Source organism: Mesoplodon mirus, assembly GCF_964341445.2.
Source record: "Mesoplodon mirus genome assembly, chromosome: 11".
NCBI classification, from domain to species: Eukaryota; Metazoa; Chordata; class Mammalia; order Artiodactyla; family Ziphiidae; genus Mesoplodon; species Mesoplodon mirus.
In genome coordinates this window covers 88638682-88663981 of record NC_138987.1, presented here as the reverse complement: position 1 = coordinate 88663981, position 25300 = coordinate 88638682, and the positions used below count along the sequence as shown (strand labels likewise).

Below are 25300 nucleotides of genomic sequence, written 5' to 3'. Positions count from 1 at the left end.
GCAACTCAAATAAATGCAAATGAGTGTTTGCAGTATGCTGTTCAAATCCTCATTAAGGATCATCAGTACAATCTGTTGCACTAACTTTCATTCCAGATCACGTTGAAAGCATGGAGATATAGATAGCTAGATAGACAGATAAATAGATAGATAATATATATATAACAGATAATTTCCATTATCACATATGATAATAAATGAATCCCATACTATTTATCACTTACAATTAGAAAAATATTTCACAGACAAATATAATCATAACAAGTCAGCATGGTTCTGGCCACTATTAAATGGCATATGCATGTAAGAGTTTGGTAGGGGGATATTATGGAATGTGAATATGAGAAGGCAAAGAACTTTACCCTATAATATGCTGACAGTTTGAGTCTCAGAGAAGGTGAAGAAAGAGAGTACATGTTCTTCAAGGTTATTAAAACGTTGTCCAAGACAGAACCTGGGGTGATTCCTACACAGGAAAGGAAGAGTGATGAGTTGTGAAAACGTGGAATTACTAAGAGCACAGGCTTTGGAAGATGACAGATTTAGATTCCTGGCTTGCCACTTAGCACTCACTGTGTAATCTCTTTGGCATTTCCCAAATCCCTAAGGGTAATCACAGTAGAATATTTTTTATGCAGAGCTATAATTACCAAAGATTTAGAATGAGGAAGGAAATACCTAGCTATGTTTGGCTATTTGAAGACAGATTGATCAAAGAAAATGCAAAGAATATTTTTTTAAAAATCTCCAAATCTAACCAGACTAATAAATGAGATGCATCTCATTTTAACTCCTCTTGATGGAGCTAGAAAGTTATAATAGTTCATAAAGCATGTATCACTTTTTGTGCTCAAACTCTTTCTCCCAGCCAATATATAATATGCTCTTATTAACATTTTATTATTCAACTTTGTTTTTAGCTAATTATCTTGTCAAAGACCTAATAGCAGAAATTCTACATTCTTGTACAAATGACCAGTTATCACCCCAAAATTATCTTCTAAGTATATGTGGCTATGAAGAATTTTTACAAAAGTAAGTATCTTATTAAGGTAAATTTGGATCATTGTTATAATCTATATTGAGCAGCACTTTCTTTTCTTTTAAACAGACTTTGTACAAACACTAGACTCTTATAATGAATTTTCCTCCCTTTAAGGTGAATTTAAAATGTCATGTCATATTGACAGTCTTATTCTTGGTTTTCTTTTGTATTTTCTGTATTTATGGCAACATGTATTTAAGTAACCCATAACTAGGGTGACCAACCATCTCAGTTTGCCCAGGACTGAAGCAGCTCCCAGGACATGGGACTTTCAGTTTTGAAATCAAGAAAATCCTGGGCAACCCAAGTTACCTTACTTGTAACGAAGCTTAGTAGGACTGACAATTTAAAAAATAAATTCTTTTGTAATAAGTAGTTTTTTTGACTTGGAATAATATTAGCATGTTGATTAAACACTGATTTTTCAAAATCACAGAGGGTTTGAGTATTATATTTACAACATTTTCATAAAAGTCTAAGCTTTAAAACACCGTCTTCAATTCTTTATTCAGGCAGCTCACTAAAACAATTAGAAAAGTTTGTTCTCATATATGTCAACTGCAAATATTTATTTGATAGAAAACTTACTTAGTGTACCACAATAACTCTTGTCCTAAAATTCCTTAAAGACCAACTTTGAAAATATAATACAACTTTAAGAAAGGAAATATTTCTCTCTTGCTATTGCATATTTCTCTGCTGGTATTTACATTTCCTCTTTGTGTTTCTACAAGTACCTAAAGATTGACAACAGTCTTATGAAAGTAAACATGTATTTCTTTTGAGACATCCATTTTTACTGTCATTGTTATTCCACTATGAATGTGCTTGAAAATATCTTGTCGATAATTTTCTTTTATTGTGTAATGTTAACTATGAGTGACTTTTTTTTTTTTTTTTTTTTTTTTGCGGTGCACGGGCCTCTCACTGTTGTGGCCTCTCCTGTTGCGGAGCATAGGCTCCGGACGCGCAGGCTCAGCGGCCATGCCTCACGGGCCCAGCCGCTCCGCAGCATGTGGGATCTTCCCGGACTGGGGCACGAACCCGTGTCCCCTGCATCTCCTTTTTGTGTTTCCAGTTACAACAAAATCATTTCACTCTTTTTTTTCTTGTTAGTATAAACATAATAGATTTCTGAAATGTTTTTATACTCATTTATTTTTATTAAAATTCATTTATGTGGGTTTATTAAGTTAGGAAAGTTGCCAAGTATTAGTGTAGATTAATTACAGTCAGTTATTATCTAATGGAAATTGAAGGATATGTACATATCCGGAATTTGCTTTTTAAGAGTAACAGTTTATCAGTATTGATATATATTAATAAGCAAAATATTCATTACTATTCTTTCTAATATCTAAAGGAATATATATTTCATTCAGATTTTTTTATTTCTATGTAATTTGTCTTAAAAATATGTCCTTAAAGACTTGGATAATCTGTTCATATTTTTCTGTAGAGGGAACACGGGTAACATGTAATAAGTTAATAATGCAATAAGTAATAATTTAAACTCTAACAATTACAGTACTACACTTCATCTGAAGTACCCAACTAACTTTCATTGCAATGATAATAATAATAATAGTTGTCATTTATTAAGTGCTAATTATTTCCTAGTCTCAAATTGGGTAAACATCTAAGTCTTACAATATATCAATGATATAGATACTATAATAACCCATTTTACAGATGGGCAACCTGAGGCTTTGCTCAAGGTGACACAACTAGGAAGCTGATAGGGTCAAGCCTGAACTCAAACCCAGGTTTGGCTGCCTGCATAATCTTGGCTCTTAACTACAAAACAATACTAAAAATCCCATGAGCAGGATTCAGAAAATAGCAAATGGTTCTTCATGCTGGAACATGGGGTGGAAATTATACACAGTTGTGCAGGGATTATAACAGTCCAATTCAACACCTACTAAGCACACATGTGTGCAAGGGATTTGGTTTATCACTGAGAATACAAAGATGATTTAGATATAATCCTTGCCTTTTTCCTTGGCTAAGGAATTCATAAAGCCATGCATCAGTTATTACAATGTCCTATTGTGAGTGCAGTATTAGTTTTATTATACACAAACTACCTGTAGATCAAAGAGAGATGGATTAACAGCAAGAATAAGGAAATGGTGCAAAGGAAAGTCAATGACCAATATGTATTTAAACTGTAAATACTGAGGAAAGAAGTACTTAATAGCTTAAATGTTAATGTTAATAGCTTTAGAACATATAAAATGTGCATAAATTTAAAAAAATAATTATCAAGATAAAAAACAGGCTAAGAACATGAATAGCAATCCAGTGGACAAGAAATTACTTAAAGAGTTTAACGACAAACATGCAGTTAAAACAATGAGATGCCATCTTTGCCTATCAAATTGTTAAAATATTTATTATGATGAAATTCAGTGGGATGGTGGACAAAATCCAAACAGCTGCTAGGAATTTAAACTGACATAGCATTCTCTAAAGGGAATTTTGTCAAAAATGTGTCAGAAGTCTATAGAAATGTGTCGAAAACATATATGTGTTTCAGCAATTCTGCTTCTACAAATATTTCTAAGAAACAATCATAATTATACAAAAAGACTTAAATACAAAATTCTACATTCACCATAGCATAATTTCTAATACTAAGAAAAAAACTAACTCTCCAATAGTACTCAAAAATAGTGGTAAAATTATGAACATAATTTCATTATAATATGTCATAGAATTTATAAATTAATAAAAATACAATATCATATATCTTGATATGAAAACACGTATCATAGTTTTTAAGGGTGACAAGATATATTTTCAAACCACATTTTAATATATTAATATTTGTTAAAATAAGTATATTACTATTTGGAAAAGAAATAGACATCCTATACATGAAAATGTAATCCTATACACTAAATGAAATCCTATACACTAAAATGTTGGAGTAGCCACTCCTTGAAAAAGAACTACAATACAGCTAATATTTATTCATTTCTGTTTTTACTTACAAAATGTCTACAATAAACGTGTCTTTTTTGCTATCAAGAGATTAAGGAAATAAATTATTTTGGAGGATGGGAGAAGCATTTAAGTGATCATATGAACAGTAATGTATGCTTAAAAAGAGTTAAAAACTCGAGTTAGGAGAACATAACTGAACATATGACAGGTGACAGAGCTTGCGCTAAAGTAGCAGCAGTGGGGCTAAACAGGAACTATTAAATCCCTGGAGTATTAAAACAGTGGAATTAATGGAACTTGGCAACTAAATATGTGATGTCAACTGAAATGAAAACGCTCAACGTGAAAGCTGTGCGTTACAATTTCTGGGGGGGGCCTTGATGAGGACTATAGCCTCTCAGCTATCTCTGAGGAACTGCTCTGAAGAGTTACGGTGGAGAGATCAGCTTATATGTGATTTTGGAGAAAGGGTACATGCAATCAAACACATCTCAGTAGAAGGTTACTGCTAGTCAGGAGGCACAGATATCCTAGTTAATGATTTTTGTGCATTTCTAAGTATGGAAAGATGCAAGAAACTGGAATCATAAAATTTTCTCCTGAAAATATCTAACTATCTGAAAGCCAGCTCTGCCAGTTTTCCCAGAGCACAGACTGCCTCATTCCTGATCTCTGCCCTGAACTCCTTGCACGGTGTGGAGGTCAGCAACTGCAGTGGCTCATGACTCAATCCTTGTAGAGCCATATGATGAGCAACATTCTTCAGTTGACAGTGGGATTGCCTGGAGGGAGTAGAAGATGATGACTAGTTTTGATGTGAGTTCAGTAATGATGATAGTTATCAGAGAAATGGAAGTTTGAGGGTATAAAATAATTAATCAAGTCTGAAACACATTGAGTATGTGAGTGCAAAGGGTCATCTGTAATTGAGAAAATAGCCCAGATTTTAGGAAATCTGGTGTGGGATAAGGAACTGTTAGCTCTAAGAAGGAATGGAAGTCTTAGAGACATATGCAACCACGAAGGGAAAGTGACAAAAGAAAGGATCCTGAGAACATTACCATATAAAAGAAGGAGGAAGGAGGAGCAGAAGAAGGAAATTGGAAAAAAGCAATTTAAATTGCAGGACACCTTGGAAAACGTGCCTTTCACAAGAAGGGAAGAGAAAGTCTCAAGTACTAAGTAAATAGTGTCAAATACTGAAAATAAATTTGATGAGGATTGAAAAATCATCATTAAATATGGCAATTACAAAATGAGTTGGTGATTCAGATAAGAACAAGTTTACTAAAACGGAGGAGAAAACAGCAAGATTGCAATGAGCTAAGGAGAATGGAAGGTGCTAAACAGAAACACATAAGCAGACTACTCTCTCAGAAGTATTGTGTGGTGATAAAAGCCTGGAGAAAAATGGGGTTTTAGATGCTGAGGAGAATCAGTCTGGAGATTTGGGGAATGTGGATGAGAGATTTGAAAATATTCATAAGCTGAAAGGAAAGAACCAATGGAGAGGGAAGTATTGAAGGCAGAGAATATATCAATGGTAAGGAGTTGGGAGAATATGGGATCAAAAAGACAGATGAAGAGGTTAGCAGTGCCCTGAAGGAGGAACTTTTATTCCCTGAAAGATCAGCAGGAGTTCAAACAAATATAATTTTTTTAATCTTAATAACCAGAAAGATAACTAGGCATTTGGAAAACTGGATCTCTGATAAAAGCAGGAATGCTTAAGCAAGTTGCATAGAAATGAAAATAATAATATTATAACAATAAAAACAATAAGAAAATTGATTTTACTTATTAAAAGCCTCTTATGGGCTAGAATTTTCACATGTAATACCACCCATTCTCATATAAGAAAGGTATAATTATTCCCATTTCGCATATGGGAAAACTGAGGCTAAAAGAAATTAAATGACTTGCTAAAGGTCATAAAATTGGAAGCAGCAAAGTCAGGATGGCACGGGTTTATCTGACTCTGAAGCCCAGTCTTTCCACTCTATTACAAAGCCTCCTTTCATGATAAAGGGCCATTTGAAAACAAAAATTATAGGATAATACTTCATTAAGAATAATGACCATATATTGTGCAATAAACACAACATATGTTGAGCTTATAATTCAACATACAGCGTTTAGGTCAAACTCAAGGAAAAGAGACATAACTTACAGAACACTCACTTTCTGACGTGTATAAAATTTTTTAAAACTTTTAACTAGGAAGTGTTTAGAAATGCTTTGACTAAAATAATGTTAAATCATAATCACTGAAGATGGACTTTCTGTCATTTCCAAATTTCTGATTAGGTAAAAATTGACTTTCTTTTGGGTATCTTGAGACTGTTTAAGCAAATGAAGAATATGAAAACAAAAATCCTTCCCACTATTTGTAACACTACTCTCTAACACCGTTGATTTGGCAAAATGAGTTAACCTCCTTTAACTTCAAATTCTTTTCCTCTTAAAAACAGCATTTTTAATATATTTTTCTACTGTAAAAATAAGCTGTAGGATTATATTTTAGTAATCTTTAATTCTAAGTGTAAAATTTTATTAAGCCTCTACTAGTCCTTTCATTATATATGGATTGCTATGAGTTCCTGTGAATCATAGTTCTAAATCAATTAAAAATATTATATGGTTGTTAAAATAAACTAAAAAATGGATAAGTATTCCCCCTCCAAAGAAACCCCACTATTACTGTTGTAGAATGATGTAGAAAGATTTTTCATTTTAAACTTCCCTTATGTTATCAGAACTATGTTCCTTAACCTGTTTTATGAAGATAGTGATAAATTATATTTAGTTTATACTTTTGCAGTTTCTCATCTACTTTGGATTAGATAAGGGCAAATCCTTAAAATTTAAACTCCTTGGTTTCTTCCAGAAGGTGTATCAGTCTGTTAAAATAGTCACAAAAAAAGTAACTACTTGAACTAACCAAGTGTTGAGGAAGTAGCTAAGACCTTTCATCATCAAAATTAAATGTCAATGGTCAGGATACTTTCTCACTACTTTGCTAGCAGTATTTTTGTGATTCTCTATTTTTTAATTTCCTCCTTAAGTCATATTTTGCTATTTTATTGAATTCATCTGTCTTAACCAGAGTTAGTCAAGTAGTAAATAAAATCCTGGAAAGGGGGGAAATGTAAATAAACAGGAGGATAGATAGACACAAATTACACATAAATCTATATTTATATTGATATGTTAAAACTGTTCTCAAACTTTAATTTGTATATGAATCACCTGAGGATCTTGTTAAAAAACAGATTCTGACTCACTTGGTCTGGGATGGGGAGGAGACTGCATTTCTAACAGACGTCTGGGTGATGCTCATGCTAATGGTCCATGGTTGACATTTCAAGTAGCAAGATATGAGAGACCAGGGATACTAGTGACCTAAGAATTTTGACTCAATGAAAAAAAATTTACACATTTTTTTAAAACCAGTACCTTGCACAAATATTGAATTTAATCAACAAAATAAGATGTTATACTTCGTAGCATATTTAAAAATTAAGAAAGATAAGTTTCCTAGCAAGCCAAAATTCTCCTTTTTAAAGGTCAACTGTATTATTTTTACAGCTCATTAAATACTCATTTTAATCTAGTATGACAAACTCTTTCTGTCAATTAAAATATTCCATTCTCACTCTGGCTCTTGCTCTGGCACTCCCTCTCCCTGTTAAACGCTTTTATAAATCTAGTAATTCACTCTAATAACACATCTCCATAACTCTTCTCTAAATGAGAAAGTTCCTGACCTCTTATACCTGGATATCATGCTAGTCTTATTAGGTACTTCCATTACCATCAAAAAGAGTTTCATTAAGTATCAGTCTTCTCCTCAAAAACTGCTTTACAAACAGGGTTTTTAAATTATAGGCAAAGAGTAAATGAAAGCATTAGAACTTTATCAGTTTTATCACAGGCTGTTGGCAGCTTAAAACAAAGTTGTGAGCAATATGAAGCACGGACACTGAATAAGCAAATCAGAATAAATTAAACTGAGAAATAATAAAAAATATTAGCATCTTCCATTACATTCCTGGTTTTAGCCCCCAAGTTAACTACCATGGTAGGAGTGTCCTTGGTAATCCCATTTCCCCAGTTCTCATGACCTTACTGAGTAGACAGACCCCCTTGGGCTTATGCAGTGGCAAACTTGAGGACAGGGACTATAACTTCCTGTCTTTTCCATGAGATGCAGCACAGATATAAAGACCTAGGGACAGAAAGACTGTTTCCTAGAGTGTTCCTGTGTCTACTTTCTTTCCAGAGAGTAAGAGTAGTTGTACCTTCTCCTAGACTCATATATTTATAATATATGAAGTATAATGCTACTTCATAATTCTATCCTTTATTATCTAAGAGCCTGATATTTACTAGGAGTGCAGGTTTTTCTGTTTCTTACTCCTAATCTATGTGATTTGAGTAATTTCTTTTCTCAAAAGTCTTGTTATAAGTCTTACTTTCTAATTCAACTTAAAAACAATTTTCCTTACCAGCTTCTGTACTGCAGAATAAATAAAATGTACTGCACCCAAAAGCTATAGTTGAATAAGTCATGACTGCATTGTCAATAGTAAGCCGCATAAGGAGAAAGTAAATAATCTTTCTTGAAAATTCTGCTTGGGCCTATTGCTTACAGTTATGGCCACGTTTTACATCCTTGACTTACAAGACAAAACAAAACTTTTCTTTATTATTTAATTGACTCTTGTCAAGGAATTGTAGAACTCAGAGTACTAAAAGAAAGTAAAAGAAAAGAAAAAGAAAACCTATGGTAATTAAAAACCTTACTTTGAAATTGTCATATATATTCTTATATCTAAATTAAGAAACAGTATCTACCTCTTGATTCACCACCAGCATTGATTAGTCTGATCTGGTTATCTACTCTGGAGTCCCTTTTCTCTCTCTTGACCTCTCCTAGGAGAGAAAATGCTGAATTCCTTTGATTAGAGTAAGAAAATCCTCTTCAAACATTAAATCTAATTAGAATTTTTAAATAATCTTAAGAAAACTTCTAGGTTAAAAAATGTTTTAGCTAATCCCATTACAATTAGTATTAATTTATTCTTTAAACATTTGATTATAAATTGGAATTGTCTTTTATTCAAAGTAAAAGTCAGACTATTAAGTACCAGTGAGGAAAAGGCTAGGTAATATTTTATAAAGTTTAAGGCAATAGATTATACCCATTAGCAGTAAAAACTCAGTTACATATATTCCTGGGGTGGTGTGGAATGATTCTTTTTATTCTCAATGAAATTAAGTATTTCATTTAGCAAACTTGAACAAATTGATTCAGCACATTCAGAACAGCTAAGAATTCCAAATTATAATCTAATCTGTTATAACTTTTTAATTTACTTTGAGCAAATAAATAGATTAAGGTGTGTTTCTCTTTTACATAACTTTGTTTTCTTCTTATAAAATCACAGAACCATGTCAGAGCATAGGGAAGAACATCATCACTTTGAGAGCTCTCACACACAATAATGAAAACATGTTCTGTTAATAAATCATTCACTAAGAGTATCTTGAGTTACTTCAGTTTAGTTTTGGATTTCCTTCAAAGTACTCTTCCTAACACTTTAATATTAACTTTGGTTGCTATCTTTTTTTTTTTTTTTTTTTTTGTGGTACGCGGGGCTCTCACTGTTGTGGCCTCTCCCATTGTGGAGCACAGGCTCCGGACGCACAGGCTCAGCGGCCATGGCTCACAGGCCCAGCCGCTTTGCGGCATGTGGGATCTTCCCAGACCGGGGCACGAACCCGTGTCCCCTGCATCGGCAAGCGGACTCTCAACCGCTGCGCCACCAGGGAAGCCCCGTGGTTGTTATCTTTAATAAATAGTTAACTAAAAATTAATAATATTAATATATACAAACTTGCATTTGGTTCTAGCCAATAACTGTACTAGAACAAATGTCCCAGTATGTGAATACTCTATACATATCTTCATTTGAAAGCAATTCCCCAAAGAGCTTACATTAAATAAAGATGTTTATTATTGAAAGAAACATGTAAAAATTATAGCATATTTCAGCTCCATGCTTTTTTTAAAGCTTTGTGATTGTTCAAGCATCATTATCCAACAGACTTGATGAAAAGAGTCACAAAGCTGTTGCATGATTTTTCCATGAAGACAAGGCAAGTCAGAATGAAATGCAGGTAAATAATTTAATTTTATTATACCTAAAACTGTAGTAGCTAACATGCATCTATCAAGTTATTTTTGTTTACTCAAGTCTTGTTTACTTCTAAAAGCTAAGAATTATTAATCCCCCTAATTTTGAATTAATTGAGGTTTAAATAGCCTAGTGCTCTACTTATCTTAAATAAGGTAAAGAAATTATTAGCTAAGAATATCTGAATTACATAATATTTCAAATTAGCCAATATCACTTTAATAAGGCTTACATGTGCTATTTTCATCTTAGTTCTTGAATGTTTTGTATTAGGAAAGTCCACAGAATGTTTCTTCTCTGGACATTTGTAGGAAAAATAATGAAACTTGAAATGGAATAAAATCCATATTTTTGATCTCCCAAGTTGGTGACTATATTACAAATTTTACATAAAACAACTCAAAAAAACCTCCCTGGAGCTCAGTATATATTTTTGCAAAAGATACAAAGTTCCAGCTTCACTGCTGTATTTCTTTCTTATTGACCCTCTTTTTTTTTTTTTTTTTTTTTTGCCTGCGTTGGGTCTTCATTGCTGCATGCGGTCTTTCTCTAGTTGCAGCGAGCAGGGTCTACTCTTCGTTGCGGTGAACAGGCTTCTCATTACGGTGGCTTCTCTTGTTTTGGAGCACAGGCTCTAGGCACGCGGGCTTCAGTAGTTGTAGCACACGGGCTTAGTAGTTGTGGCTCACGGGCTTAGTTGCTCCGTGGTATGTGGGATCTTCCCAGACCAGGAATCAAATCCATGTCCCCTGCATTAGGCAAGTGGATTCTTAACCACTGAGCCACCGGGGAAGTCCTGACCCTCTGTATTAATTAACTTCATTTATATAGATTGTTGTTACTTTTCTTTCTTTCTTTCTTTTTTTTTTTTGTCTGCGTTGGGTCTTCGTTGCTGCGCATGGGCTTTCTCCAGTTGTGGCGAGCGGGAGCTACTCTGTTGCGGTGCGCAGCTTCTCATTGCAGTGGCTTCTCTTGTTGCAGAGCACAGGCTCTAGGTGCGTGGGCTTCAGTAGTTGTGGCTCGTGGGCTCTAGAGCACAGGCTCAGTAGTTGTGGCGCATGGGCTTAGTTGCTCCACGGCATGTGGGATCTTCCTGGACCAGGGCTCGAATCCATGTTCCCTGCACTGGCAGGTGGATTCTTAACCACTGCGTCACCAGGGAAGCCCTACTTTTCTTTTATGCATACATAGCTTAATAGAGAGGGCACTATAAAATTGGAAGTTGTTATAAAACTTTTCCTCTAGATTAAAAAAAATCCCTTGCAATATGTTCAATTTCATTTTATTTTTGAATTTAAAAAAGTATGTATACTATATACGTAAAGGAATACAGCAATATTCAAGTGAAGAAGCACTAGGGATAGTTGCCTTTTTACAGGCTGGAGGGAATTAAGAAAAATGGGGCAAGATCTTTTAGGTCCAGTTTTCCCTTGAGTAGTTGCTGTTGGTATCCATTTATGCTCCATCGAAGGCCTCTGTTCAAAACCATGACCCTCCTCAACTAACCACCCCATGGCTGTGAGCTATAGTTTTAGAACTTCACCTATGCTTGTCTCTCCAAGTCATGAAGTTTAACTTTCTTACTCAAGGTTCCCCTGAAAGCAAAATAACTATAAATGAGAGGAGCACTGGTTGAGGAAAACAACATATCACTGATATTTATCTATGTTGAGCCAGTAATAAATACCACTTTAAGCATAAAATCCAGGGCATTTCCACTAGTTACAAAGCTCACTGGAACTAAAGATATGGTAGATATCAATATAATATCATAGAAATTTTTAAGTGGCAAATACCAAAGGAATGTGTGGGTGTGCATGTGTGTGTGTGTTCATGTGTGTGTACATAAATAAGTACCTGAAAAATGCTCTGTGGAGTACTATAGTATTATTAATATTTTAATATCTTGTCATACTCACCTTATATTTCTTAGTCAACCAAAGTATTAAAAGTCAGCTTTATTACTGAGTTTTCTTAAAGAAACATATTTAATAGCTGTCAGCAATCCTGGCTCTTAATATTTGTAAGATAAAATTAAAATACTTTTTTCTATCTATGACTGTAATATTTCACAAAAAATCTCTGTGACTACTTCCTATACATCAGAATGGAGAAAATTTAGATCTAGTGATCCTATAAAATAAGAATATGTATTCATCCTGATGAAAGAGTAATGTTGATAAATGTGAGTTTTCAAGGAGTTCTTAGGCTGAATCAGTATTCATAGGTTGGACATTATTTAGGATGTCTTTTTTGCCTGTAGGACAAATTTAAAGTATCTGCACATGACTTTTTGGTGTTAATATTATTAATCTCTTAATATATACATACTGCCATGTATAAACTGCCCATGTGATAAACTTTAAAATAATATGAGCTACTTATGAATAGGAAATAGGAGTAATTATGTGCAAGGATTCAGCCTTTTGGTGTTCATCTTAAATGACAGTTATATTCAGAAAACAGTTCCTAAGATAGCAACAAGCACATAGCTGGAAGCAAATATTTGTTGAGAGAATAAATAAATGGATGTGCAGAATTTTTATTTATGAGTATATATGAAGAAAAAACTAAACTTTTGATTATATCATAGAGATTGAGTTCATTTAACAGTTGAAGTTTTTTACATTATTATTAAATAAAACTACTAAGCACCCATATTTGAAATGTTACCAGATTGAGAAAAACACCTGGTGTGTATAATCTGAGATAGAAAACTCCAATGTTCACATTATAAGCATAGTAATACCTACTGTGGCCTGTTCTCTTAGTGCTTGAACTCTGCTCTCCACGTTACCCATCTTAGCAGCAATATTTTTAATATTTTTCATTTCTCCTTCTCTTGGTGTGGTAGTCTTTCTTCCTATATTTTTCCAATACCTAGAGTCCTCAAACAGAAATTTAATTTTCCCTATCCCATTTACTAACTAAATTCTACCTACCACCTTTCTTTCTATTCTTTAATGTTTTATTTTCTTTTTCTCTCTTCTCTTTCATTTTCTGTAGATCAACACTGTCTAATAGAAATATAATTGAGTTTTCTACTAGCCACATAAAAAAAATAAATAAAAAGAAACAGGTGGAAATAAATTTCAATGTAATTTTTTTGTTTCTTTTGGCCATGCCACCTGGCCTGTGGGATCTTAGTTCCCAGACCAGGGATTGAACCTGCACCCTTGCCAGTGAAAGCACTGAGTCCTAACCACTGGGCCGACAGGGAATTCCCTAATGTAATATTTTACTTAGCTCAATATACCAAACATATTATCATTTAACCATGTAATCAGAATTAAAAACATATTGAGATGTTTTCTATTCCTTTTTTATGCTAAGTCTTCAAAATTCAGTGTGTATTTTACACTTAGAGCACATCTTAATTCAGGTAGCCACATTGCAAGTGCTCAGTAGCCATAAGTGTCTAAGAGTTACAATATTGGATAGTGTAGCCCTAGATCATCAAATACAAATTAATCAAAATGGTGATCTTGCCAAACAGAGTGATGGCAAAGTGGTGAACAGTAGTTTCCAGCTCTTAGAAAGTGTGAGGGTTATTGGAGGATCTGTAGTCCTTTCAATAACATCAGAGACTTAATCTTAAGGGACATAGCACAGTAATAGTTGTTATTGCTAACATACACAAAAAGGACTGTTTAGTATTTTAAACATGATAACCCAAAAAAAGATGTACCAAATACAAATTCTTCTGCAATATGACATACTTCTGTAACATGAATTAGTTTATTCAGAGTAGTCACCTTCATACTGGTAAATTTTTCTGGCATATGAATGTTTTGCTCCACTAAGTAACAGTGGCTGAATGCAAAGTACACATGAAGCTGCTGAGGGCGACAGTAGTATACCAGTGACCAGTGACCATTCATCCAACATGCGTTTTTTTTCTCAACTTGGCCTCAGGCTCTGTCTTGAAAATGTTTATTGAAGAATTCTCCACAATTTTTGTACATTTTGCCCTCATCTCTATATTCAGCAGCATCAAAAAACTTTCTTATATCCTCTTCCACCAAGCTAAAGACATTTTTAAAAGCCAGGTTTGTTATTTACTATAGTATGTCTTTAAATTTTTGAAATTAGATGTGTCTTTTTGTACTCAGGGGTGTGTGGGGGGGGAGGGTGTGTGTGCACAAGCGCACACACTCTGATTAGAGACCTGTATTGATTTGAGTGGTCTCTTCCAGCCCTATTTTCCCATGAGATCTTTTATTTTTAGTCCACAATTTGCAGAACACCTCAATCCCCTCTTTTACAAGAAGAAACACATGTATCACATTATAACAGGAATGCTTGAACCTATAAGTAAACTTCAAGTATGTTATATTTACTCCAAATATTTATGTTCTAATCTCTGGTCTTATTTGGTTGAACCCAGCGTCCTTACTTGAAAAATGAGAGAGTTGGACCAGAAAAGTCCTTCCTTTCCAGTTTTTGAGCTCTCTCATCATGCAAAATTATTCCCATAATTAAAATGATAATTATATATCTTCAGAACTGGATTAATACATTAGACTGAAAATGGGAATACACCCACCAGCCCACCAAAATTCTCATGAAATGACAGGAAAAATTATCAATAAAACACCTTCTGGTAAAACAAGAAAGAGTAATAGCACACAAAGGAAAGAACAATTGCAAACGGATTGTAGAGCTCCCAGGTAAATGTCAATTTAAAATAGAAGGGACTTGGGACATCTGTTTGACAGCTTTATAAAAAAATAGACAATTTCCTAAGGAATCATGAATTTCAAAATTAGCTCAAGAAGTATAAATGTGAAATACAACAAAGAGCAGTGGGGAGCAGAAAATGAAGTTTTAGGCAAATTGCACCAAACTTTGAGGGAATAGATAATTCTCAATTATATGAACTGTTCCAGGACTGAGAAAAAGGTGTATGCAGTTTACAAGGCTAGTTTAATTGTAATGTCTAAAACAAAGATTAAACACAAAATGTTAAGATTATAGGTCAATCTAAATTTTGCTATGTAGAAAAAAGAAACTTTAAAAATTGCAAATTAAATCTACCAGTGGATGCAACTACCCAAGAATGTAAAGATAATTATACTTATACATTGGGAAAATCTACTGATACAATTAATATATTAACATATTCAAAGAAAAAAATGATCTTCTCAATATGATGTATCTAGTAGATGCAGAAAACTCATTAAATAAAATCTGAAGCTTATTCATAATTTTAAAAAATCATTAACAAAACAGACAACAAAAGTATGTACCAGGGACACAGTAAATATCGTATTTGTTAATCATTCTATGCCTTCTTTATAAAGTCAAAAAAAAGAGAAGGATGTCTATTTTCATTACTACTATTCAACAGTGTGCCAAGCATCCTAGACATCACATTAGGATAAGAAAGTTAAAGGAAGCAAAAAATTGGAAAGAAATAGATAAAGTTGTCCAGAAACAGATGAGATATTTATGAAAATTGTTCATGTGATAAATATAATAAGTCAGAGATGAAAAGATGTCCTCATTAATTAGGGATGTTTGGGCAAATTGTTTTGTTGAAAAAATGTCTAAAATTGGAGCTGTACATCCCTCTTTACTCAACAAATGCATTCCAGATAGATCATTAAAAACTACTACTGCTGAATTAAGTGTGGAAGAAACAACTTCAAAAGATTAGAATAATCATAGGAATCTAAACCAATTCTCCATTCAGGTTGTTCCTCAACTTCAAGTATATGTTCCTCATTAAAGAAGCCGGAGCTGGAAGTTAAAGATAATTACTTATAGGTTTGGTTTATGACAGAAAGGCACAAAATTGTAATCAACAGACCCTTCATCCTATATCAACAGCTTGCTTTACTCTAGCAACAAAACTTTGCTTATTGACAGGCTATTTAATTATTTTTAGTTTAAAAATAAAGTATATTAAGATATCTGTCTTTTTTACAATTCTCATCTCTAATAACTTTTTGGATCAACTGATCTACTACTTTTCTCGATTTCATCAGGTAAATTATAAAAGAATCTGGAAAAAATTTGAAATGATTTCTACTTGGGCAATTGTAGCATAATGAAAGAGAACCAAATTAAAGTCATATTAAGCTCTAAGATTTATTTGAGAGTGTGATATAAATAATGATTGAGGTTGCAATGGAAAAGATTTAAGATATGTTTTACTAGAAAAAAATTAGGTAACCAGTAGAAGATTAAAATTAGTTATGTCTCCTAAGCCTCTAAAGATAGAGAAAAAAGAGACTCAGGACTCAATACCAGAAAATGAAGGAAAAAAAATTAAAAACAAATATGGTTAATACAAACCTATAATAACATAGCAGATGGTATTGCTATGAATGGAGTACATTAAATTTTCTGATTAGGAAGCAAAGTCTCAGAAAATAAGTTAAAAGAAGTTTATCTAAGGTTAGAGACACAGCTAAAATAAAATTGACCTCATTTTTAACATAAATGTAAGTGTGGTGGGCCATTTATGTCAGCCTATAAAAAAAGTGCAATACATTCTTGGTAGCTGTTATTTTGTAAAAAGGGAAATAATTTTTAAACCTTTTCTGTTTTGCACAATTTAGTACAATTCAAATGTTTTCCCTTAGACTATATTCCTATAATGTAACTTAAAAAAAGAAGAAAATTTATAGAGGAAAAATTCCTTCCAAAGTCTGTTAATTACCCAAAATCTGATAATTACCCAGACCCTACCCCTGCCACACACCCACAAAAACAGAGTGAGGCAAAAGATAAGGGAAGAACTAGGACCTACTTTGAGAAGGGAGTTGAATTGACAGATTTAGCAAATAAAAATAGAGAATGTTCAGTTAAATTTGAATTTCAAAAATTCCAATTTTTCTTAGTATAAGTATGGATCGAATATTATACAAAACATACTTATACTAAAAATTTTTATTCATTGTTATCTGAAATTCATATCTATTGGACATCTATTTTATATGGTAAGCCTACTAAGGGACATACATACAGGTAGGTAAAATAAGGTAGTTCAGGAAAGCAGTAGCCATATCTGAGGCTGAATTCACTGTACTGGAGTCCAGAGTCCAGACTTCAACACATTGAAGAAAAGGAAGTTTTGAGAGCAAGGTGGGTCACTGCTCTTAAAGTGGTTCCCAGAATAGGAAGAGGAAAACAGAATTCTAAGCATGGAAAGAAGAATTAAGGTTGGGGGAAATGAAACGAGGAACCTGAGTATATGTGATAGAATATGAGAATGGCCCTTGGAGGAAGGCAGGAATCAATGATTCCAGAAACTCAGGGAATACACTGGCCATGTCTTATGTCTGGACTCACAGTAGAAATAACTCAAGGAACAATATAAGAACCCTATGGATAGCAATGGAACAGGAATCTAGTTTAGACTAACGGGAGGAATGGGAATAGAAGGGGGAACACATGCTGTGAACACTAACACTCACCAAAATGGATAGGTGTTGGATTTTCTTAAAAAATAGCAGCTGTCAAAATAACATTTACAGAGAATATAGTAGATATCAACAGAGTAATGCTCTATTTGTCAGACATTGTTATAAATAGGTGGTCCCAAACATCTAATGGGTTTTCCAGATAAATGAATACATCACCTGAAGGGCCCCAAATTTTTAATGAGTGTTTTTTTCTCCTGAAATCTTTCATGTGTTTAACCAAAATCCTTAAGGTGCTACATTAACATAATTCATTCTTTTTAATGACTAAGTTACTATAAATATCAAAATTCAAATCTATAAAGATCATATAATAAAAGCGTTTCATTTAAAAGAAGTGGAATCAGATTGTATTCCAAACACTATGTGGTGAATCAGTAATTCATTCTGCTCATCATTTAATTTGTGATTAGGAAATATTTACAGAGAGAGGAAGGGAGGGAGGAAGGGAGGGAGGGAGCGGGAAAATATAATTACACCATTAGAAATTTCTGAAATGTGTAAGGGTATTTTTTGTTTAATCTGCTTGTCAAACCTTTGACGTAGACATAATATCCCAACTCTAAAAAGGAAAATACTGAGTTTCAGAGAGTTTAATTGGCCTAAGGTCACAAAGCTAGTAAATCTGTCTCTAAAGCCAATGACATTTCTACCACACGGCTCTGCTTCCTTGATACAGTGGTCCCCACAAACACTGTGACATCACTTAGACCTCCCAGAAGCATGTTGTCCTCAGCTTTGCGATGGCTGGGTGAAAGTAACTTTGAATATGTTAAGTATTCTTTATTATGCCTATTTTAAATGTGTCTAGTCATTTTCTAATGTAATGCATTTGAAAATACGTGTACTATCTTGTCATTTAAAACAATATGAGGAAGGATCTTCCTGGTGGTCCCATGGGTAGGACTCCAAGCTCCCAATGCAGGGGCCCGGGGTTTGATCCCTGGTCGGGAAACTAGATCCCGCATGCATGCCACAAGTAAGAGTCCACATGCTGCAACTAAGAAGTCCGCATGCCGCCACTAAAGATCATGCATGCCGCAGTTAAGAGCCGGTGCAACCAAAAGACATAAATAATAAATAAATAAATAAAATATTAAAAAAACAATATGAGGAGATATATATCTATATACATATATTATATATATACATATACATATTAGATAGATGATAGATAGATAGTAGATAGACAGGTAGATAGATAGATAGATATAAATAAAACTAGGGATAGATATAAAACTTTTAACCAGACTAAGTTTAAAAAATAAAAGCAAATGAAGTCAGGGAGGAGAACATATACTTGGGGAAATTATAGGAGGAAGTAACTGTATTTTTTCTTTCTCTTTCAGTGATCACTATTTGGGAAGCCACAGAATATTTCAGAAAAATAAATCTGTTATTCAACTTAATCTACAGAAAAATAGGGAATCTCCAGGAAAGTTATCTCGAAAGGTAAGACTTTCTTAGCTTTGGTTTCAATTAGCAAATGTATTATTTTAAGGACAATATTCCCATCCTTATGGATTGTTGCCATTTTGTGATTAAAATATGTTTAATGAATACATATTTATTTGAGTATATTTACTGAAACATAATATTTATCTTTATGTCTGTTAACAATTTGGACTGAAGCAATTACATGAACACACTATTGCAACCTCAGTATGATAAATCTAGTAGTCTCTTGAAAAATCATTTATGAGTAACTTATTAATGTTATCTTATTCATACTATCCATGAATCCACCAGGAAATGAATGGAATAGAAAAAGTGAAGGGGAAACCATGGAAGGAAGAAAAATAACACAACTCTTGTTCTATCTGAAGACTACGGTGGTGTCAACACAGTTTAAATCAGGACAGATTAATATTCATAATATATATAATAAAACTACTTAGAAAGGGATTACTGTGCTTTAATGACAGTTTCATGGTGTTAGATATAAATTTTATTCCCTGTGTGGTGTCTTGAGTTACTTCAAACCCAAATTGCACAGTATGCAGTAAACTTTGATATTTTAGCAGTTTTTATCTGTAGAGTCTTCCAATTACCTGCTTTAGGCAAAAATCCCATCACCCTGTCATTTACATCAGATAACAGACTTCCAGTGCATGACTTTTTTTTCTAGTCTGAGGTGCTTCATCATAAGAAGTGTCAGGTGGTGCATTAGGTTGCAATATATCTATGTGGAACATAACATAATGAGGCCAAAAGAGAGTTGTTTAGAAATGTCTTTTGGAACTGGTACCCAGCTCAGCCGGTGTTGACAGCTCCAGGGCCATGCATCTGAACTCTCCACAAAGAAACATTATAAAGTACAACTAATACCCTCAGTATTAATAAATCTAAGAGTCTTCAAATTGTCCTCAGTGTTGATGAAAAAGCTGAAATTATCATGTTTCATTTCAATGGGGGGTGGGAGAGAAAATGGATAATTCAAATTTCTACTCTTGTTTAGAAGTTGCATATTGTTAAAGAAAAAAAAACTATCACATTGGTAGTAATTCACAAATCACACATGTTTCAGTTTATGTAAATTAAGGTTTATTCTGAAATGCATATAACTCCACTACTTTGATGTAATATGTATCCAGCATATATTTTACATCTGAAACTTTAATATTTCTATCATATTTACTCTTTACAACAATCCCATGTGTCAAATATTATTAAAAATAAGGACACTGAATCCCAGGGTGCTCATGACTTTCCTCAGGTCATATTCATGGAACTGGTAAGTAGAGGACCTTGGATTTGAGCCCAGTCAATGAGTCTTCGCATACCTTATGTTACCAATTTATATTACAAAAACACTTAGAACTTATGGGCTACACTCAAAAGTCTTAGATGTGGTTTCAGAGCAATTAGTCAAAATTCGACCTTTATATGTTTTTTTGGTGTTGTTTTGTTTTCCACAGCTTTATCCACATACCCCAAAGTCTGGACCATGATAGGTATTCAATGATAATTGACCACATTAAGTATATATTAGGTGCCAGGCACTGTTATTAGGGCTTTACATGTATTAATTCATAACAGCCCTAAAGCAAAAAAAATAGGATGTTAGACTATATGATATTTTAGTCTTTTACTATTAAAAACTCTAAAACTTTATTAATGTTAGTTAAGACACTTAAAATTTCAAAAATTTACTCATGATTTTGAAAATATTGAGGAGCATAGACATTGGTGAGTTATATCAAAATGATGTATATATTTCTATCTGATGCATCACACTTTTTGTTGTAAACTTTTAATACCCATTGAGTAGATTAGATTATAATTTCAATTGAAAACCTTGTATTTGAAGAAAATAAAAAATAAATAAATAATTGCCTTGTTTTATAAAATATTCTTTCAGGAATAGACATAGTATGCTGATTAATTTAATATAACTGAGAAAGTTTATCAATTTGTGACCCTTCTTCATGGTCTGAATTGCTATATTTAAAATAAATGACCAATGATTTTTTTTTCTTTTATATATCTATGGTAAGGGAATGGTGAATGGTCTTCTCTCTTATTATTTAAAATAATGTCAAAATTATCTATGATTTTCATAATTTCAGCTGTAAGCTAAATTATGTAAGCTAAATTATTTATGAATAATTAAATTTTCTTTCTAGTAAAACAACATAAAATTGGCTTGATAATATTCTTTTTATATAATATTAGGAATATAATGATAGCTATCATTCTATTAAATTTATTGACACCATCAACTTTCAGTAGATATTTCAGAGTATTCTAATTGTAAAAGGCATTGCAAAGCTCAATTCATCTTAGATGGCTTTTCTATTTTAAACTCACTTCTATTACACTGATATATAGTGATTTAATTCATGTTCCATGAGATTATTCATAAAACATGTTGACAGTCTTTAGAAATCATCATATATTTCAAACCTTTTAAATTCCTGTCTTGATTAGAAGTGATGTGAATGGCTGAGACTTTTCAAAAAATTTTTTCTTCCTTTCTCTCAAGTTTGATCAAAAGTATTGCCAACATTGTAGACATTAATCGTAAAATTAAGATTTCTTTCTAGTTCAAGAAAACATTCACAAAACATTTACAGCAATAGATTTCTGTATGAAAAAAAAGGAAAAAAATACCTTAATGTTTTTCTTAAGACAAAGGTATGGCCCTCACCTTTGGAGAAAAGTAAATTGCACAATATATTCCATGGACAACTGCTCAAACTTTCCTCCACCCCTTAGAGATCCTTTAGATAAAATTTTTTTCTTGTAAGTCACTGTATGACAATGGACAATTCCCCCTCCCCCAAAAGTATCTCTGGAAGCCAAGTAAAGTGGTTTTTAAATGAATATGATTATGCTATTCAGAAAGATGCAAATAAGTCATATTATTTATATGCTGCTTTGCTTTTAACTTCTGAAATAAGGCAAATGCCAAATACTACACTTCAAATCTTACTACCTCTATTCTGGCTCTGGTTTTCACTCTCTATTTTCCCTTCCCTTTCACTGTCCTCTCCATGCCTAAAGTTTTGCTTTCTCTACTGCAGAAAAATTTGTCTTAACCACTATGATACTTTCAGATTTCATCAGCCAGTGACTCTAGAGGTAAATTCCTACTGAGTAAGCCTCATGTTTTCAAGCTCCTTAGCATTTCTACAAAGCATTATTTATTCATAGCATGCACTCAAGGTATTATAACAATAACCTTATTCTTTCCATGTTACTTAGCTTCCTTCTTCTTTCTCACAATACAACCCAATATAAAAATTAATTTACCTTTGACCTTAAACCATGTAAACATTTTCCTTCTGATGTTTTCTGTCAGAAATTCTAATAGGCAGTTTTAAAAATACATTGTGTGTGTACTGACATACAGGATTACATGCACCCCAGGCATGGAGGGACTCATTCAGCTGTCAAACTTAACGTCACTGTGTGGTGAAAAACTGCAATTATGATGGAGTATATTTGCATTTTCTGCAGACTTGCATAAGGTGTTCATGGATGCCCATTCCAGAAGAGCTAATCAAGGAGCTGTGAGTGTGTGTGTGTGTGTGTGTGTGTGTGCATGCATACATGTGGACCAGAGGACTCATATTTTAAGATGAGTAGTTCCTGCTCATCTTGGGAGAAAAATACAGTGCCATCTGATAACTTCTGGAATTTACACCTATCCGTAGTTTTCTTTCATTAGCATAATTGAATGTTCATGAGATGGAAGGTTCTCTCACGCTGACGTTTTGGTGGCAAGGTATGGAAAATCTGAACAAAGGAGGAGTCCATTCTGCGTCTGCCAGCCAATCTGGCAAGCTGTCAAGCCTTATACTGCCACAGATTCGTGGCCTAAATGTAAAGAAAATGTGCACGTATGTGGGAGGACTGGTGTCTGAAAAACTGCCTTCCTGCTGGGAGAACTTAATGTTTGACCTTGGTGATAGCAGGATGTTTTTCAACTATCCGTGGGGTTTATCCTCAACCAAAGCTCAGCTTTCTGTTTTACTTTTGAAAAGAATGCTTATACAGTTGAGGAGAGTCTTATAAGGTCTTTAAAACAAAGTATTAAAATGATAAATGAGAGTTATCAAAAGAGGTGAATAAAATGACAGCAGGAAGTTATGGACCTATTTTTATCTGGTATTCGTTCCTATTTGCTCTATAAATATTAATATATTCTGCTGTCTACAGCATGAAGATGACCACAGTCAGTTTTATCTGAACCAACTTCTAGAATTTATGCATATTTGGAAAGTATCCAGGTAAGACATTTTATTCCTGTTCCAAGACTACTTTCTGACTGAGTTCTCAAGTGCCAAATCACAATATTTTTCAGTCGATTGTAATAACTGTCCTTTCACTAGTACTGTGGAAGCTATTGTACTTTTAATAGATATCTCCCTTTGGCAAATTCTGTTAATAATTATCTATTCTTCACAGCTATTCAGATACATCTGAAGAGCTGCTAACACCTTCCAAAACAATCTAACATTCATTTAAAAATATCTCTGCTACCGGTTATTAAATTTTCAAGGATTTTTTTCCTCATTCATTTTATAAATTTGATTGTGCATGTGTCACTAAGCTCTTTGTATAACTGAATTCCCATAGTTTGAAAGTCACCATATCTTGCTTTAAATTCCTTTCTGTAACACCCTGAAAATAATTGGTACATTATAAACAGAGGAGTGTGACTTCAAATTGGAAAACTCAAGTGACAGCAAATGAACATATCCTAATTGAGTCTGATATCTCAACATATGCATGTATTATTTGAAAGAACAAACCTATCAGGAAGCTAACCTGGGAGAAGATATCAGTGCTACAGGGTGCCTTTATCTGGAATTAAAGTTGTCCTGAGCTGAATGATCAAAAAAGGGAGTGTGGGAGGTATGTCATAAATCTCTAAAGCACAGCCTGATATAAGAATCAGTTTAAATTGTTTTTAGTGACTATTAATAATAGCTATCACTTCCTGGAGTTCTAATACATTTTGTATACATCATCTCATCTAATTCTCCCCACAGCCCCATAACAATACATATTATCTTACTTCAGAATCAAGGAAACTGAAGTTCTGGAAGGGTAAATAACTTGCCTGGGGTTGGCCGCTCAGTTTGTTAGTAGTTTGTTAGGATTCAAATCAGGGCTGTCTGCAATTTGCAAAGGCCACGTTCTTTCATTAAACTATCGTATCTTTCCATTTTTTTTTCCTTTTTTGTGTCTTTCTCGCCCCCCCGCCCCCCCGCCCCCCCCAGTATTCGGCCTCGTACCATAAAAATCATAGAATGGGTAAAACTTAAGAGGACTTTTGATATAATTTAATCCAAATTTTTACTGTATTGCTAATTACATGCATCAGATAGGTCCCCATCAAAATGGCATATTAAACAAAGGCTGTATTCCAAAATAAATTTATAAATCAACAACTACCACAACAACAAACGCAGGGCAAGTCATCAAACCTGACAAATTCTTTAAAAATTGGGGAATCCCTGGGAATCAGAGACCTGTTTTGAACTGTTCTGTGGAGGCCCGTGACTTGTAGGTGGCTGCTACCTGGGGCACAGAGAGACAAAAGGAGGCTGTGAGTCCCATAGGATTTATTTGCTCACTTTTCTTTTTTTACTGTATTTTTTTATTGAAGTATAGTTGACAGACATTTCTTCATTCCTTTTCTTCTTTTTGTTGTTTCTCCAATTGGGTAATTTCAAGAAATCTGTCTTTGAGTTTACTGAGTCTTCTGCTTGGTCTAGTCTATCAAATTCTTCAGCTCATTGTATTCTTTAGCGCAAAGATTTCTGTTTGGTTCTTTCTTATGTTTTCTACCTCTTTGCTGAACTTCTCATTCTGTTCTTGTATTGTTATGCTAAGTGCATTAAATTCCTTTTCTGTGTTCTCTTGTGGTCCTTTGAGCATCTTTAGGACAATCACTTTGAATTTTTTGTCAGACAATTTTTGTATCTCCATTTCTTTGGGGTCAGTTGCTGGAAGCTTACTGTATTCTTTTGGTGGTGTCATATTTCCCTGATTCATTATGATCTTGTACCCTTGCAAAGCTGTCTGTATACAGGAAGCAGTCACCTCTTCCAGACTTTATGGGCTGGCTTCAGTACAGAAAGACCTTCACCTACAGGCGAGGGCCAACTGGAACGTGCTGTGACCCTGGGCCTAGTGGTGCCAGGCACCAAATGCAGGGT

General features: G+C 33.7%; 1 protein-coding gene across 6 annotated transcripts in view; it reads left to right on the top strand.

Moving 5' to 3' along the window:
* Positions 1–25300, top strand: part of PIK3C2G (phosphatidylinositol-4-phosphate 3-kinase catalytic subunit type 2 gamma) — a gene marked incomplete at its 5' end in the record, with an annotated part of 317069 nt that overhangs the window by 13531 nt on the left and 278238 nt on the right. For all 6 annotated transcript variants that reach the window (XM_082636498.1, XM_082636497.1, XM_082636496.1 and 3 more), the window contains 3 exons: positions 921–1035; positions 18977–19079; positions 23292–23362. In XM_082636498.1, coding sequence (XP_082492624.1) covers positions 921–1035; positions 18977–19079; positions 23292–23362 — 289 coding nt within the window. The remainder of the gene's footprint in view (positions 1–920; positions 1036–18976; positions 19080–23291; positions 23363–25300) is intronic.